The sequence below is a fragment of the Apteryx rowi genome, unplaced genomic scaffold (genome assembly GCF_003343035.1).
Source record: "Apteryx rowi isolate R43461 unplaced genomic scaffold, aptRow1 scaffold_390, whole genome shotgun sequence".
In the NCBI taxonomy this organism is placed as follows: Eukaryota; Metazoa; Chordata; class Aves; order Apterygiformes; family Apterygidae; genus Apteryx; species Apteryx rowi.
In genome coordinates, this window is record NW_020450419.1 from 279,582 (window position 1) to 299,181 (window position 19,600).

General features: G+C 38.6%; 1 protein-coding gene across 1 annotated transcript in view; it reads right to left on the minus strand.

The window, feature by feature from the left end:
* LOC112970328 (LARGE xylosyl- and glucuronyltransferase 1) overlaps positions 1-19,600 on the minus strand; it is a 196,367-nt gene that overhangs the window by 23,221 nt on the left and 153,546 nt on the right. The window contains exon 9 of the mRNA XM_026074588.1: positions 9,626-9,781. Within this exon, the coding sequence (XP_025930373.1) occupies positions 9,626-9,781 (156 nt within the window). The remainder of the gene's footprint in view (positions 1-9,625; positions 9,782-19,600) is intronic.

The following is a 19,600-nucleotide window of genomic DNA, read 5'->3' on the forward strand; positions in this document are numbered from 1 at the left end:
ACCCTGTGAAAATTCCCCTCATGTTGGGAGCAATACTGGACATTTTAGGCACTCTGGCTTTGGTCCAGCAAAACATGTAAGCTCACAAGCTATCTCACTGAAGCTAATAGCATGACATGCACAAAGTATCAGGACCAGTGTGCTGAGTGCTGCGCTGGATTATGCACTGTGAAGCAAACAGCCGGTCCATGCAACTGCCACCTGAGGCCTGCATGGTCTGGAAAAGTTAGTGCCCAGAAATCTTCAGGGGATAATTAGCCAGACACTTTTCTCTTGTATCCAAACTATTTCAAGGACAATGCTGTTGTTGTTGTAGCTTTTTTGCTATTTTTCAAGTGAAATTCTTAGAGCTATAATAATGGAACATAATGGAACACTGCAGACAATTTCCGAAGCTGAATAAACAAGCAAATCTCTCCTTCCTTTCTTTCCTCCAGACCCCCCAAAATCATATCCTTGAAAACAGCTACCTTCATATTTGAACACCTATCTTTTCTGATGCCTGGCAACAACAGGAAGTGGAGAAAATACTGCAAAGTGAATCCCCAAATTCTAGGGCACCCCCCCACCTATATTTCCTTCTGTGAAGAATGGTCCATCTTCACAATATATCTGAGCTTAATAAAACCAGTGTGTCTGCTCTCCAGCTTGCCTAATGTTTGCTAAAAACACAAAAAGGCAGAAGATGGGGGAGAGGAAATGAAAACAAAATGTATTTTCAACATTAAAAAAAGCATTCAGGCCATACTGTTCAGCTCTAACAATTAAGGAAAAAAAACCCAGTGTTCCTCTTCCTCAAAAACCAGTGTTTCTTTTGAACAAAGACCAAATTTTTGTTATTGCTGTGCATGTCTCGTAAGTTAAACTGTGAGACATAAACAAGAGCTGGGGTAAAATGTCTGGGTCTTCAACACCATGTTGGCCTACTCTTAGAATCTCCTTTTGCTTTAATTCCATATAAATAAAAATGAGAATATGAACATTTCCTTTCTTCTGTGAAGATTTTGGATATATCTGGCTCATCTGCTTTAACAATAATTGGTCAGTTTAAGAGCATTTTCTCCCTCTCACTTTCTCTGTTCACACATACATTCAGATACCAATGCCCTAGTATAACACACACAGATATAAGCTGCTTCCTCCTTCCTGTAAAGAGACACGCAATGTATAAAAATGTATACTGCACACAGTCATATGCCATTATTACACACACATATTTAAAATGAAGAATGTTAAAGATGCACAACATTCAAGCAAATTGTCTAAGACAGTCAAATATATAATCTTAAATGTGTCTATTTATAAGTTACCTCATCTTATTTTTCAGTTACATGATCACATAAAATTTCTCCAATGATATTATCTTATCTACAGCATGCATATTGTGTGGATCCATTATTTACAGAAAAAGAATTTATAGTGTGATTTAAAGTTTGCTCCCACATTATATCTCAATGTAAACAAGGGTTGATACTGGGAATACTGACATATCTATGCAAACAGATGTTCATTCAAACACAGTGCACCATCAAAATGAGCATCCTAATATCAGCTGGATTTGAAAAAAAGATGGCATCCCCATTTTGAACACTTCCATTATATTTGCAACAATAAGCTTAACATAGCAAAGACTTCTTATCCTTAGAGTGACAGCATGTATTTTGCAAAAGCAAGAATACGCTTAGCATGAGATTCACTGTTTCTACAAGATTTTCAATGCTAAGGCCACTAACCTGCCACTGACCATGTGGGAAATTTCACCTCTAGGAAATACTCTCACAGTTGAAAGGAGATGTTCTTTTGAGACCGTGTACAGTAGATGTTCTCTTCGGAAATACCACAGTGGGAAACAGCAAGTTCTTTCAATTAGCATCATGATATTACTTGTTTCAGAAATAAAAATGATAGCAGAGGGAGCCATGACATTCATGATACCAAGAGACAGATATATCCAAAAATATAATGCATTTGCTAAGTTACTTCTCTGGGCAAGCAGCTGTGGCAGGTGATCAGACTTCATCTCAGGGAAAGTGGCCTTTGAGGTTTGGCTGCACATACAGGCACAAGCAGGCCAGAAGGTATTGAACTCTACCATAAATCCTCATCATTTACCATGTCTAGTTGTCTGACTAATATATCTACATGAGATGAGGTGGTGTTTTCTATCCCTGTGATAGATTGCCAACCCATATGATAAATGGCACATAACATGTACCTTTCACTGACAAACTGGTAGTCTGCTCACGAATCTCACTTCCTCAAGCTGTTTCTAGTGTGAACATATCTGTGATTGGCTTCATTTATTTTTTTTTGAATTGTTGTGTCACAGGAACATTTTACTTCCCACCAAAATATACAGGATTTCATCCCAAATGAGACAAATCCAAATCCAGGATCAAGAGTATTTTCTTTGGGATTAGTGATATTTCAAAACAAACAAACAAATGATGTTTTATGTATACTCCACCTGGGAATATTGGCTTCACCACAGCAGAAAGGAGGAAATCTGGGCTTCCTTCATAATATACAATTTGGTTAGCAAGATTTAAATGACAAAATTCTCATCCAAACAAAAACTATTTTCAGATATTTTAAGAGAAGTATTAGTGTTCTAATTTTCCTCCTTCTCTGTTTCAGGTGTGCCAATGGTCCTGCACTGCCTTTGCACTTCAGCACCTCAGAATCCTTATTGTGTCCATCTTCACAAAAGCCTCTGAGGCAGGGAAGTGCTGTATTCCCATTCCTTTGAAGGTAAGGGGGTCTGCACTTATCTCTTCTACAGATTCTTAACGGAGATGCCTGAATCAGTTGTTAAAGGAGAGAAAAAAGGCATGTCCTAGGGCAATTTAGATCCCGCAGAAGGGGGAGAACCCCTCTATGTACACACGTCTCCTCATAAAGCATTTAAAAAGGTGTGAGATGACCCTAGGCTTAAGTAACTCACCGATATTCCACAACACAGCTGAAATTGAGCAGCTTAGATGATAGAAACTTTTAACTTCCAGATCATCTTGCCTTATCCTAGGTGTGCGCACTTAAGATTCATAGCACAAAACCAACTCAGCCATTGAGACAGACAAAAAATAACATCAGCCCAGGATGAAACTATAAGCTGGTTATAAAATGCAGCAGTTTCATTTCCTCCTGTGTAGCTGTCCCAGTTCCCACCAGTAGGCAATTTGGCTAGCAACATTTAGCACTTTTAGAGTGTGTGAGCTAACTGTTGCCTTTAGTGTGGCGTAAACAAAACGGATGATGATGTAGGGAGGAAAAAACATTCACTGAGTCTTGTTTGGGATGACCTACATAAAGTACTTCTGGCTTTTCCAAAGATAAGTAATAAAAGCCAGACTAATCCCATGTTAATTATCCCTTATTCTTCCCACGCCATAAAATTTTGTGCATTTGCTATGGGTCAAATTGTGCTTTCTTTGTGAAACAAAATTGTGCTAAAGACAAAGAGGAAGATACTGTCTGAGCAACCTACCTAGCAATAGGAACTTTGCTGTAGCATATAAAAAAGTAGACAACAGTTTTGCTACGCAGAAGTAATATACTCACAATTAAGAACCCAATTTTTCAGCATGCCTAACACTGTAATCAGTTCTGTACATATAAAGTACAGCTTCCCTTGATCTCAGCTGCAGCTGTTAGAGCTTGGTAGTGTCCCATTTCATCAGCCCCCTGCCAAATTTTCTTGGCTCAGCTGTTCCCAGTCCTCCCTTGCAACACAGTTCCTTGACAGGTTGGTCTCCTTGCTTTTGTTTCTCCAGATTATTCCTAGCCCCGACCTTCCTGTGTAGCGAGTTTCACAGTCTCTCCTAAGTCTTAATCCCAGTTTTCCTAACGGAAAAGTCCCAGCACTGTTTCTAGCCCTAAGGTAACTGTTCAAGTAGTCTGCAAATTCTCTGCACCTACAGGTATCCATCAGTACTTTCCCCTTCCTGCTCCAAACACAATCTCTCCAGACCCTACGTCTCAATTAAGTCTTTCCTTTCTGCCTTTGACCTGGCTTTTACAAGTCAGTCAGGTATTTTTCTCCTCCACACTGCCTGGACATTAGCGAGGGCAATGGATATCATTTCAGAAGAAAGACCAAGTAGGTATCCTGCTCTCAGCTCAGCTGCCCTGTCTCAGCCTGGCATGGAGCATTCAGAAGCAGCAGAAAATGCCCATCTTTGCCCAGGTCTCCTGACTGCAGCATGCTCAATTGTTCTGCAGCACTGGGACATATATAATCCGGTCACATATATTCATGCATACTAATAAGGAGTGTCCAAAGAGCTGAGCCTACTAAAAAATTAAAGAAAACACTACCGAGGATGTGTAAACCACAATTCTTCAGCCTTATAATTTGCATAAATTTTCACCAGGTTGGCAAAAAGAGCACTGCCCGGCACTCTTACTGAATTTTGGTTCCTTCTCTGAGGCATGGAGTATTTCCATGAAGAGGTCATCAGAACTTTGTGATGTGGGTGAAATCCCCAAGCTTTTCCCCATGCTTCATTTTAAAATAGAAGAAAAAAAGAAAGAGGTATACTAGCATGATGAAAAATTGCAGTTCACATGATTCCTCCACCTAGCAATATTATAAGGAGTAAAAAGCATTATGATGGGAAGTTTCAGGCAACTAACAGGATGTACTACCAGCTCAGCATTTAATAATAATAACAATACCAATTAGAAACAACACAGCTGGGAAAGTCAAGATTCCCCCTCAAAACTGCCATATACCATCTGTTATTACTAGAGAAAGACTACATCATGATAAAATAGTAACTTTAAACCCCAGTCATACAAACGATGCAGATCCATATTCTTATACTTACATTCTGCAGAAGTAAAGGGTACCTACTGCATCAGTCAGATTGTAAGCTCAGTGCTCAGTTACTAATTTGGAAGTTCCCTTTGCAGGCTATTTGTAGACATTTAGAAATTGTTAAATTTGTTAGTAAAGTTTATACTATTTGGAAAATTGCTAGCATCAATCTCCTGCTTTCTGGTGGGTATTATAAGAAGGCATGCTAAGCCATTTGCTGATATTAAAAATCTCTGGCTTTGCACAAAAAGAGTAAATATATTAAATAATTCTAAAATAAAAAATATATAAGTAAAAAGACAATTAGTAAACATAGTCCTAAACAAGAGTTTTCAGTGAGAACTAATTAGAATTTTTTACAATTTTTGTAAAACAGGAACAAAATTTTGAACAGGAAAATACAAAATGGGGGAAATCTGGAGAGATTTTTTTCTTGTGTTTTCTGAAAATTCTTCTCTAAGGGGAATCTATTATCCTTTTAAAAAACTGAGTGAAATCAGTGATAAACTTCTCACTCATCTTGCTCTGGGCTTTGGGTCAGGACCTGAACTTCACTAATAGTGGATGACCCATTCAACCTTCAGATTTAAAGCTCTGGCAGAAACATCTTGTGAGAAGTAGTTATCTGCAGAAAAGAGGTTTTATGAGAATAACAGAAGGTTGAGTGTGTGCCTGTGTGCAAAAATCAGGCCTATGGTATCTATCTCATAGCCTTAACTGTAGAGTTAGACTGGTAGACAAAAGATCCTGCTGTAGTATTTCAGGCTTTACAGTAGGTCCTTTGGAATGAAATGCTGGAAATAAACATTAAAAGCCAATAGGAAACTCATAAATCAGAGATTATTGTGAGGTTTGTCTTCATGGGTTCCCCTAAAATGTCCTTCCTAGCATCAAAATAAAAAAGGAGAGAAAAGTGGGAAACAGCACGAAACAAGTAGGATGGAGTGACTAAGGACCTGCTTCAAAGGCCACTTGAGTCTATGGCAGTGTTTACAGGAGGATTTGGCTCATATTCTGAATTTCCCATCCACAATCTGCACAAAGGGCAAAGAGGTGATTGTATGACCAATTTGCAGAGAAGAGCCTGCTCTGTAATCTGGTGTTAGTACACATGGAATGAATGGGGACTGACAGTACTGCTTTATGGCAAGAGGCATGTGTAGGCCCATGCCTACAGGCTGTACCTGCAGTGTGGTCTCTTTCATAGATTTACATACATGCATTTTTACAAAAACGGAGAGAAATTTCCGCAGCACCTCCAAATTTTTCGATCTGTATGTCTTTGCTTACAATATTTTATTTTGAAAACCATATCTGTTCATTCCTACATGTAACTTTTTACATCCTAATATCAGGACTATGCAGCACAGGATCCAAAGACTGCCTTTACACCCCTTCAAATTCATTCTGTGGTACTTTAACTCTTTAGCAAATATTAAAAAAAAAGAACAAATAAAAAAGTAATAATCCATCCGCCTGCATATACATACGTACACACACACACACACACACAGACTGAGACAGGTGACTGTAAGGTCTGATTACCATTTAAACTAATGCCCCTCTACATCTCTCTGGCACTGTAGAGTCCTTAAAAAAGGAAGATACATAATTTACATTCATTTTAAGGCCATCTTGGTACTGTCAGAGAAGTGTTAAGGTGCCTTAGAGTAACAGAATCAGCCCAATGGTACAAACTGCCACACTTCATTATACATTTTACAGATATTTGCATTACAAATGAGATTCCTTAATTACAGGTTGCATTCTAAATAAAACACCATTACAAATATTAAACTGCAGAGGTGCAATGGCTGGCATATTGGAACAAGACCTTAAGGGTAGATTCTGACACCGCCAGATTATGAGTGACAGACTTGTAACAAGCCACTGTTCTTTCACAACAGGGCTCAGTGGATTTAGTGCTTAAGTAATTCTCTCTAATTATAAAAGCAGCAGAGCTATTCCAGCATTTTGTCAACCGGTCCATAGTGCAGGGAGGCACAGACAGCTGAAGCAGCACCTTTTACCCCTATACAATGCCTAGCACAATAAAGCCCAATTGTATTTTGGGGCTGCTATTCTTAATTAAGAGAAAAAAGAAAAAAATAGTAACTGTAAAATAAATAGCATTTCCTACCTTATACATATTTAAGTTTGCAAAAATCATAGCCTTTTATGTAAAATATATGCTTAGGAATACTAATGGAAATGTATGGCTGCATCTTGCCAGACTAAAGGTTCATCTAGCCCAGTATCCTGTCTCCAGCTGTGACCAACACTGGCTGCCTAGAGAAGAGTATAAAAGCAGGGGAAGTGTATAGTGATACTTTCTCAGAACGTTCTCCTAGTCCTGAACTTGTGGTTCAAGGACTTCCTGCACCAAAGCTTTACAGCTCCTGATTGATTTTCTTTCCATGAAGAGTCACTTTTTGAACATATGTTTATTTTTTAGCAACATTACCTCCCATTTGAGGCTTCATTACATCTTGGGTGAAATGTCTTCCTTTGTTTTGAACCTGCTACTTGCTATTTCCGCTTCATGCCCCCTAGTTCTTGTACTGGCAGGAATGACAAACAGTGGCTCCCTGCTCACCTTAGACGATGCTCTGTTTCTGAAGATGATGCTGCAATAGATCATGGGAATGTACTGTATTTTAATAGGATACCTTTGACAGTGTGTGTGCTACAGCAGAGAGAGAGAGAATGAGGAACTATCACATTAAAGATTGGAGAATGGTTTTCATTATAATCCTATTCTCAGGGTCTCATTACGTCCAAGCTGAAACCTACTTTTTGGATTCTACAATAAAAGGACACAGTCAAGTTTAAAGCAGAGCATACATCAAGGGTAACTAGCAAAAAGCTATGTCCACTCCTAAGTGACTACTTTAAGACTACCCAATGTTATATTTTTTCTATATCTAATTGTTTTGATAGAAGACTGTTAATTTTTGGTGTCTCTTGGCATGGTAAGACTCATATTTTTGTATGTCTAGCTCATGTTTTTCAAGTATCCTTTTTTTTTAAATTTATAAATGGAAGAACAAGCAACATTTCCTTTTCAGACACAAGCCATACCATATAACATATTGCATTCTACTTGTCTTGAATAAGAAACAGGCTTGAACAGTTAGTCATTTCCAGTGTCTGTCAACCAGACACAAGTTCAGTAAAATGAACCATTTTAAACTTTCAGGCTAGCTGCTTTCAGCACCAAGAACTTGTATTCACTACACATTGCTCCCCAACAATGTGTCATCTGGAATAAATCTGCTTATTAAGGATTTACAGAGCTCTGGAAAATATAGTTACAAGTCCATGACTGCATTCATGCTCTTCTAACCTATCTAACATCTTGTGAATTCAGTATAATTTTACTCAGCATTCTTATTTAAACAATAAAGCATGATATATATATATATATATTTTTTTCACATCTCCCCTTTTCTCTTCCTATCCTCTGTATCTTGATGTGTCTGATCATTAGCCTTTCAGTGGTCTTTTATCACATTCAATTAATTTGATTCTCTAAAAGCATTTTGTTTTTGCAGAAGATTTTCCTTCCCCATGTGCTTTTGCCCTTGCTGTGCTCCCTCTCTGTCTCTTTCTTTCCTCTCACTGTCACTGTTTATCTCCAGACAGTTTCTCACGGTTTTCCCTATCCCCTTTTAGAAGATGGTGTGATGGCAAAATGAGTATCTGGGAAGCCATGCTTTGTCCTAAGATATATTTAACTTCTCAGAGCTAAAGTTAAAAAATTGTGGATGGATCTCCTGTGGTCATATTATCCACAGACTAAATGGCAACACTACAAGCCTCAGTGGTGCTACTGACTACCAATTACATCTTAACTGCTAATGTGAACATGATACTGTCTTTGCTTTACTGATTTTTATATAGAAAATTTCATGTATTTTAGAGAATTATGTATTTTTTTCTTGAAAATATCATAAAATGTTACAGGTTTCTTTTTCTTTCCTTTCATACTGTGTAGCCAAAATTGATATCTCCAGAGACCACATTACACACAAGGAATTCATATAGAACTGCATATAAATGTTTCAGTTAACTTTTTTTTTTAAATTGGAACTATATGTACTCTGGCACACACATATATGCACATCTGAATGCAAACATCCTTGATTTCAGCCACTTTCAAAGGATTTTTCTCATCTGACAGGTTCCAATTACAAATTTTATGCTGATACACATAACTGCTGCTGTGCTCTGTTGGACCAGGGCATAAAAAACTGTACAGTCTCACAGCCTATGTATACCTTGAAGTATTAATTCATTTTATAGTTTGCAGTATGGAAAAAACTCACAGACCTAGTCCAACAGTCTTGACATTTACATTTCTTCTTCTTTATTTATGAATTAGTATGTACTAGCCAAAATCAACATCATCTTATGCTGAAGAAACAACACAGCAAGAAATATTCCCTTCCCCTGAAAAGTTTTAGGTCTAAGGGAGAGATTTGCAAAATTGCTTAATGGAATGAAGAGCCCAAATCCTCATTTTCAGTTTGTGATCTTACCTTTGTTGGGGATTTTTAAAAGTCAAGATAACCAAAAAAAACAGGAGAAAGGCAATTAATATCACAGTTTTACAAGCAAGGAACTGAGGTACAGAGAGTTTAAACAATTTGCGCAGCATCACTCTTGGAATCTGAGCATTGACCTCAATTCTCCCAAATCCCTCTGCACTGCGCTGCCCACACAACCAACTTCCCACGTTTTCACATTGCCTGTGTCTTGTATGAAATACCCTTTAAATCTTCAAGTCCTAGACATCCCACTTACATTTTCACTGTTAACATCTGTCTCACTGGGGCAGCCAAAGAGTTCCCGTCTCAGCAAGTTCCCATCATATTCTAGAAATGTCAGGTAGAGGTTGCGGAAAAACTCCACGTGCTTGTTTTTGACTCGCAGCTTCTTTGGCGAATTCCAGTGAATCACCTCAGAGGAAAAAAGAGAAAACAGATCCTGCTGTTAGAATACAGATTTGCTTTATCTGCTGGTTTTATGTATGTTCAGTTTACTGTCCTCTTAAAAAAAAAAAAAGAAAGAAAAAAAGAAAGAAAAAACTACGCAGATACTTTTTTCAGTCTTTTAATAAGGAAGACTTTACCACATCTTTCACATGTAACTGCATACTGTATAGATGATGTGTTTTTAAACTCTTTCACAGAATAACTTGCATATTTGTCTTCTTGGTGTATTTTTCTAGTTTGTGATGCAGCCCCTCATAAATGTTGCCACAACTTTAATCATGGCCTGATAGGTTATGGACTCTGTTGAAGGGAGTGGCAGTATGAGGGAGAAGGGAATGTTGATATTAAACATTAATCTCAGATTTCCACATGACTGTTTCAGCTAATGAAACTGATTCACTGTTTCAGGCCAGGCAGACTCTTCTCTTGTTAGGTATTGAGAAGAAAAAGCCTCAAATGAATTTCCGTATCCATTTGCACCCTTCAAAAAGGGTTTAATTTAATTCAACTTCCTTTTCGCCATTGCTTCATTTAAACAAGACTGATCTCAGCTGTTTCACACAACATAGCGATGCAGTACAATGCTTCACCCTTTGAATTCCTATTTCTAGAAGGTATTTAGCTTCTACTAATGGGACATAACTCTCACACTGGCCTAGATTTAACACTAATGCTGACATAAAGGGCCTGATTCTCATTTACATCAAGGCAACTTTGCACTGCTTTCTGACAGTGTGAACGAGAATGGAACCCTAAGGAAAAACTAAGAGGGAGTCAAAAGTGGCTTGCAGGAACGATTTCCTTTTAAAGAGGCAATATTTTAGGCATAAGAAAAAAGCCAAATGCTTTATATCCAGTTTTATTCTTGTAACTTCTCAAGAGATTAAAAAAAAAAAAAAAAAGAAAAATCTCCATTGAGAATACTTCCAAGCTAGGAGTTCTGGAGGTCCTCTGAATCCATTAAGTTAATTGTGCGAAGGTGACGTGTCAGCCGCACACAGCCACAAACCTCTTTGCCACCAAGCTGCAATGCCAGCTGCTGAGACATTAGGATTGTAAGCTAATGGATGTTGTTCTGAACATTGCATTTGTGGAAGGGAGCACACAGAATTGAAGCAGAGTACACAGAGAAGAAGCAACCAAGAGCAGATGAACATAGTTCTTTCGGTGTCTGCAACCCAACACAACATGAACAGGATGTCCTATTGGATCACATCTGTTGCTGAATGAGTGGACTGAAGGAGGAACAGGCATGACCTGAATTCTTCCTGCACTAACTTCAGCAGACAATATAGTATATTCACTGAGTATTTATACCACAAAAAACCATGGCACACTCTTCTGCAAACCCAACACCAATGAAAATCTTTCCTGATATGGAAGTCTTTATCTCTCCCTGGGATTTCACTACTAAAGCTATCAGGATTTCAGAAAACCATACATGCAGTTATAGAAAAGCAACTGTAGGGAGTAAGATCATTTTGGAAGTAGGCAAATCACTTTTTCCAAACAAAGGAGCACTTTTAAATCAAGACCAGGAAGAAGCTACACACTGTATGAATCTGGGAGATTATTTGGAACAAATATATTTGGTATAGATGTTCTGCCTAGGTAATGCTACATTCTTTGCTGATTTTACATTTGTCCATATATTCAAATGTGTAGCTTGATTGTGAAATAACACATTGCTTCAACATGTTTTGAAAATAGAGAACAACACGGAAACAAAAGAAGCTTTAGCCAACACTGCTAGGATAGGACATAAACTCAAGATGACATATTTCCTCCACTGAAAAATGGATCTTTAAATCTCTCTTCTTTGAAAACAACTTGACATGTTTCATCCATTGCATTTAACTGCAGCAAAAGGCAGGAAATGCATGGGGGGAAAAAAAAAAAAAAGGCCTCAGTGATTGAATCCTACCTCATGGAAACAGGCAAACATAATAGCAGCATAGGGCTAAAGGAATCTAAAGGGCTGCTGAATAGTTTTAAAGGGTACTGGTATGCATTTTTTCCAAACAGGCACAGAATGGGAATTGTTGATCTGCTGGTAACTAGCAAGTCTTTAAGAGGAGATCAAAGAACACAGAGAAGCTGGAAAATGGGATGAAAAAAAGCCTGATAAGAAAATTTTCTGTGTGAAAATTTTCTCTGCTACTCCTACACATGCTATTATTTCCTTCCAGATGCCTTCATGAGCATCCTAACACCCTGGTGAGCACTCTGACTGCTCACATCAGGGACCTTCAGCACAGAAATTTTTAATGATTATAAACTCCAAAACTGTTACAGGACAGGATCCCCTACTCTGCCAGGATTTCCCATCAACATACACTCTGTCACGTCACAGCTGAGCAGTGGTGCTGATGTCTCTACTCAGTTGTGTGGGTGATGATGTCAAAGCCAGACAACTGCAGTTGTCAGTGTAGAGTCTCTTTGCTGCTGTGCTTCAAAATCTGTTGTGTGTGCAAAAGCTGGTAAGCGTCAAGGGCCTAGCTGGTGGTTGAGATCTGATCAGTTTTGAAACATGTGTCAGGATGCTGTATGTGTACAGATGTCAGGGCAGCCTGCAGTCAACTGAAGAAAGCTGAAGGGAGCTGATGACTGTCCAGAAAAGCTGATTTTTTTTTAATCAAGAAAGACAGCACATGTCAATGCAACTAAAGAACATAAAGGAACTAAGAAATCATCTGGATGACCTGAGGCAGAAAAAACACAAAACAGGTCTAGTGAAAGAGCAGGCTGCTTTTCAAATGTAGCATGATTAGAGAAATATTATGTGATACATGAAAGCACAAAAAAGAACAGCAGGTTTCTAAAAGCAAAAAGACTCTTAACCATCACTATATAACACTACATCCATAGACTTTTTTCTTCTTCTCTCCTGTCAGCCCACAAATTCACCCTGAGTTTTGACTGCAGCTGTCTGATTTGGTCTATTGCACCATCAGCAACACCAGAAGTTGCACAGGCCTGCACAAGCCAAGAAATCCTTGCGTGGGCTGTCATGGGCATCAGTGAGGTACATGAAAACAATGGGCTGCACAGGTAAAGAAGCTAAGGCCATTACGTGACTTTTAAAACCTTCATTGTGGGCAACACTGAATTGCTTGGGGGCGGGGGGGGGGGGGAAGAAAATCAGCTGGAGAGAGGCTATACAGAAACTAGCAAAAAACCTCCACACCAAAATAACCCCCAAAACTTAACGTCTACCTTATTTGTAGCCTGACCAACTGTTATCTCAAAATTGCAAAGAGAAAGTGAACCTAGAATCTAAGATCTTATTTCTATAATATCCCCTTTCCAAGACTGAACAGCACTGTAATACTGTATTATTTTTCCTCTTAATTTCTGAGCTATTCCAAAGCTCTGCTGGCTGGCAGAGGAAATTGCAGCTAGAACATACAAATTGCAGGGCTGTTTTCTGGACAGACATCTCAAGAATGGTGCTATCCTATAGTCTGTCCCATAGACCCTTCCCACTCTTGATCGAGGCCTCCTGAGAACTAAGGAAATTATCCTCCTAAATCTTCATTTAGCAATTTAAGTACTGAAAGATCAGGACATAAAATTCCACAGCTATTTAACACTTGGTTAGTTATCATTAAGCAACTTGGCACTATCTACATTTCTGTTAATACTACCCTAGTTAATCAGCAGCCTTTACCACTCACTGATTAGGCTCACTCAGCCTCCTGGAATATTTCCATATATTTTGTGACCTAGTGAAACAGACTATACTGAACTGATAGTTCCCATTTATTCGCAAGGTTTTGACCTAAATCACTCAAATGATGATGCAATTGGAGCCTTATAAACTGGCAATGGCATCTGAGATGGAAAGCTACAGAGGATGCTGACGGAATATAGGAGAGAGCTCTAAGGTTGGTCACCTAAACAGAACTGTACTGAAAACAAAAATCCCAGCAGAACCTTGTAGGTTTCCAGCTGCACTGTTCTTCCTGAGGAGATTAAATATTTCAAATCTGATGTTCAAACCACTAAACTATAAACGTCAACGCATTATTTCTATGGGTACCCTTCTCACTCATTTTTTCTCCACCCTGAAGAGCCTTCTCTCTCCACAAGAAATATTTAGCCAAATGTTTCCTTCACCACAATCCGTTTCATTTTTGCCCAAAGACAGATCTTGTGAATTTCTCACCCTGCCTCCAGCCCTTAAGAAATCAGAGAAGCCAGGATATCCTCCTCTGTCCATCCCTGTGGCTCTCTACCTACTTTCTAAGCTGGGGGTATAAAAAATAAAAATAAATTAAGCCTAAAGAGTTTTATTTTTGCAAAGCTCTTAATTAACCCTATGAGCACTTTGCAATTTAGGTAAATAAATAGAAGTGATATTTTACATGTGGGGAGCTTTTCTTGCTTAAAAGCTAGGCTCCTCTGTCCTTATTTAGGCAACCAGATAGTTCCCACTGAAATCGATAGGAGTGAAATGCTCACCAAATATGCATATAAAGCCACTCATATATGTCACTTTAATACCATCTCAATAGGCTTGCTTTTAGGCATGTTATTGTTGAAAAGTTTGGTTTAAATAACATGCCCCAAATCACAGTGCAAACAAGCATTGCACACACAACTTCTGGTACCTCGACCAGAGATGCTGCGAAATTTTCATTTTAAGTTATGTTTTATCAGAAAAGAATTGTTCATTTAAAAAGTAATTCTCCTAAATGGTCAAATATTTCACAGAAACGTTATCAGGGAGGCTTTATAACTCCAGAGCATTATTTCTGAACTAAATGAGTGGAGGAGACTCATGTTTGGGTAGCCAGCAACCCAGAGGTCCAGACACTGCTTTTGGGTGCAGGATTTGAACCCCTGCCCTGACTGATTTGGTGACCATGATCTCAGTGAGTACTCTGCCCCCTAGCTTTTGCCTGTGGTGGCTAAAGATCACTATCCCTGTCTTTAATTTTTCTACTAAAGTTCTCAATTTGTCCTCAGAAGAGTTTGCAGCAATCCTTTCAACCCCTGTACCAATGCCTAACATGAGGCCTCCATAAGTTGATTTTAGATTATCTGTCTACAAAACAGCTTCCCGTTAAAAACACCTTTATAATACCATGGTGGTCCCTTTTTGGCAGAGCGGAAGCAGCTTATTGACTACATTCAAGGAAGGGGTATGTTTACCCCTCTTGGGCCCTTACTCCTTTCAATGTAGTTCTTCCTTGGTTGGCATTAAAAGGTGCAAGGCTGCAGAATGCCAGAGCTGCTGCAGATCAGTGCTGAGGTGCTTGGACAGCAGGGGTTGGCTCAGGGACTGGAATAGAAAGAGGTGCAGTAGGTCATGTTTGGTCATGTTTGAGACAGATCTGAAATGATACATTTGGGTTATGGAGAAGAAGCAGTATAAACTTTAGGAGGCCATCTCACAAAGTTGCTCTAGTGTGGAAGATATTTCCCAGGAGAGCACAGTGAATGACAAATTCCACTTTCCAAAATTTTTTTTTATGAAGTTAATTATCTATCTACTTGCTAATTTAACATAAGTTGTGTTCAAAGCCAACTTAAAAAGCAATCAACAAGATTACTTATTTTGAGGGGTAAATTCTAATAATTTGATATATTCCCATTGAAAAGTCTAGGATTCCTTTTTCGTGATTGTGAATTACCAGATTCTCTGTGTGTAAATAGCATCTGTATCCTTGACAACCAGACTTCTCTTCAAGACCGACTCATTCAGTGAGGTCATGATTCATTGTCAGAGGCATCACAATTCATTACTTTCTTTCATAGGATTTTCCTGCCATTTGGTTTGTGCCAAACCACAGTAATTGAGATTTCTTCCCAGACAGGAACAAACTATTAACCAAAAAGGAAAGCAAACACAGGGCCCAATCCAGCAAAGGCAATGTTTAGATGAACCTCAGTTCTAGCTAGATCCCCACAGGCTTCAAAGGTCAGTAAGACATGGCCCTACAGCAAACCTGTCCACTCACATTTTGGTCTGCTGGGGACCATGTAAGTAGCCGAGATAAATGAGTTATGATAGGCAGTGGATGCCTACAGAGAATGACTATTAGCACTTCCACATCTTTTGGCCAGCCTTCAGTAGTAACTCCTGAGCGTTCTTCCAAGGCGTTAACAAATGCTATGCAAAAATAAACACCTCTGGCCTTTAGAGACTGCAAGTGGCTCACCTGGCAAGAAGAATTAAAGGGCATCTGTTTCCATTTGCTTTCTATTAAAATTGTTCACTTCAAGAGATTCTTGACCGATGGAAAGCACTGTTAGAACAGGTGGCCTCAGGGTGGGGAAAGGAAGATTTCTGTCTGTATAATTGTTTATAAGAGTAGTGGCTCCATATGCCACATACAGCAGAACAAAACCACTCAAAATTCAGTCTAGTTGTTGACACTGTGGTTTCTAGCACTACAGCATACAAGACAGGAACTAGGTAAGCATTTAGACAAGCAAAATTATTAAAGTACTTCTATTCTAATGTTGCTTTAGAGGGATTTAAAGTTAATAGACATGAACTATGTAATACTTGATTATAAATACTTCTGTTTCCCTTGTGTCTACTGTAGAAGAGCCCCACATGCGAGTCTGCCCGCATTCAGCGGAACAATTGTATGTGATGCTCAGCTGGAACAAGCGAGCAGAGTAGAGTTTAGCAGTAGTCCTACATTTGACTCTCTCTAACATATGACAATACAAATATTGTTAAAATTGATACATATGCAACTTAATGAGGACTATATAGACCAAAAGGAATGATTAGAATCCTCTTCAGGTGATGCAAAATATTCAAGACCCTCATAGGCCTCCAAAAAGCATGCTGGCCATCCTACGGCCAGCAGAAAAGCAGTGTACGCATACTTGAACAGCAGCCAACTATGGGGTTTCTCTATTTGACATACTGTTGTGTATAAAAGATGACAAATCCTCAAATCCCATGGATTTTGAGACCAGATGGAATTAAATCAGTGTTTTTTCAATCTGATGTGAGAAATAGTCTGATCTGACTTGAGGAATACTTGGCTGGGCCAGGTTTAGCTTGGAATTTAAATCTCTTCCTGTGTTTCCTTCTTTCCTATGCCATCCCTCTTAATCCTACAGTAAAAACTTCATAATAGATCTTTCTCTCCCTGTTCCCCTGGAGGGTTCTCCTACTTAATTTTTTATTCCAGTCTTACTATGAAATACAGGATGTGCCAAATACATTGTGTCATACCATTTGTATTAAATGCCATGGAAACTGACTAGCTTGGGTGATTTTAAGGAGTATATTTTCAAAATTGGGCTAACTACATCTGCTGCTTATTTGTAAGGAACACACACCAGGACAGCCCAGTTCCTTTTTAGAATTAAAATTTTGTTAATTCTTATAATGGATTTTCACAAATTTAAGATTTCTCATAAAACACAAAAATGCACAACCCAATTAAACAGTGCTGCCTGAAGGCCAGTTCTTTAACTGATGAATATGGGCAGAGCTTCACTGAAGTCAGTGGGGCTTATTTGCACAGATAAAGCTCTGCCTCTCTTTCTAAACAAAGAATTATGGCCCCAATTCAATAGTGTACTTAGGGGATATTCCTAATATTAGTGGTGTGATTAAGTCCAGTGCAGCTGAAGATCGCTTGCATGTCTGCACCCCTTGCTGAGTTAGGTAACTCATTCCAGAGAGCCTGTGGAGGATATTCTGCATCTTATACTTCACTGCCTGTACTGTAATGAAATTGACAGTGTGATACAGTATAAAGTAATAAGCAACCAAGCCTAAGTCATACTTGTAAACATAAAATTCTTAATCGACAATGAAAATAGGATTCCATTTGTATTTAAGCAACTTACATTAAATGCTTACATGTAGCACTACGTATGTGCTAGATGTCCCACTGCTGATGGAGATTAGTCAATATAGTCATTGGAGTCTAGAGAGAGTGATCTGACCAGTTAGTCATTAGATGGCTACTCTGGGATGGATGAGTTGAACCACTCTCCAGCACCATCGATGGTACTGACTGGGAGCATGATTCGATTGCCTAACTAGAGATGTGTAGCAACATTTAAGGCACCTTAGGGTAACCTGCCTGCCTATAAACTGCCATGGCAAAAGGGTATGGGTCTCCTGCAGGTCTGTGTTGTATCTGCTAGCCCCATACAGATGTATCAGATAGCCTAAGTGACTTGACCTGTGTATAGGTAACTGAACCAAGCCCTAGATCCCCAATGATTAACTTCAATATTTTGTTCTCATTTAAGTGTAGGTGTCTTAATCTGGAGCTGAACCCCACTGTGACTGTCTCAGCTGATTATAAAAATTAATGTAAGATCCTAATTCACAGAAAAATGCTGTGATATCTCCCAGGTAAGAGGTGTATTTTTCTACAATTCATCTTTCAGAAAACATTTTCGCTGCTACTAAAATCTCCCTTCTTTTGTTTCAGGCCTGACAATTGCTCTCATACATGATTCTTAACATGAGCACAGAAGAACTAAAATCTCTACCAGCATCTTATTACATGGCATGACCATGATGCTGTAAGTCCCTACATGGATCCTGCCCTACAAATATCTATTGCAAAATGTTTATTGATATATTTATTTAATTTAAAAAGCTGTCTTCTGCGGACCATGCCTGAACAGTTGGTTGCAAATACTTTATGAAATTCAATACTGGCCAGTTTTGATAGGTCAGTTAACCAATATGGTATATCTTCTGTTGCTTGGAAAGTGAAGCTTTTGGAATTGGTGTGTCCAGAGTGATTATTTTTCTTTACTTATAATGAACACTTCTGCCATTACTCTACAAGTGTTACAAGGGAAATTTTGATTAGATATAAGACTGTGGTCAAACACTGGAACAGGGGCCCAGGGAGGTTGTATAATCTCAATCTTTGGAGATATTGAAAACTCAGTTAGACAAAACCCAGAGCAACCTGATCTAAGCTGGTCCTGCCTGGAGTGGCAGTTGGACTAGATGGTCTCCCGAGATCCCTTGCAACCTGTATCATTCTATGATTCTGTGATTTTATTAAACTCATTTGCCAGAATAGTCTTAAAATATAAATGAAATATATTCATTCTTTTGAAATTATACACCAAAAATGATGCAATATTTACTGTGTTTTGATGCCGAATGTCTCTCCTGATGGAGTCTACTGCTGTTTAGCTGAGCAGTCTTATTCTACACCTGGAAGAAGTTTAATCAGCTTCCAGTCCTGAACTCTCTGCATGTCACAATTGAGTCTGGCCTTTCAAAATGACCACAGCACAATTAATGTTAATGCACCCATATCTGTTCAAATATATTCTATTTAACAATAATAAAAAATATGCTATTGAATTGATACCATAGCTTCATTTTATTAAATTAATAGGTTTCTATTCAGCCTTTTTTTCCAGGGCAAGTCCCAGTAAAAATAAATGTGGTAGTATGGCTGGGTGAAGTGCATGCAAAGGCTAGGTAAGAAATATGCAAGGTCTTTAAATTTTGGCTTAATGTATTTCTAGCTAGAGTTGGCCCAGCCCTTTTAGTGAAATGCAATCCATTAAACAATGCTGACTAGATAATTTCAAACATGTCCACTACAAAAAAAGATTTTGTATTCTTTGGCATGAAAGAGCTAAGAACTGGGACAGCAATAGGAACTGTAGCTAAAGAGTAAGGTGCAGTGGCATAGAAGAGGTGGGCATGAAACATGAGAAGGTGAAGCACTTATCTAACACCTTGCCTAACTCTAAATAGCTGGATTCATCTTTCACTTTTCTGTCTGTCAAAATGCAAAGACAAAGTAATATTTGCGTC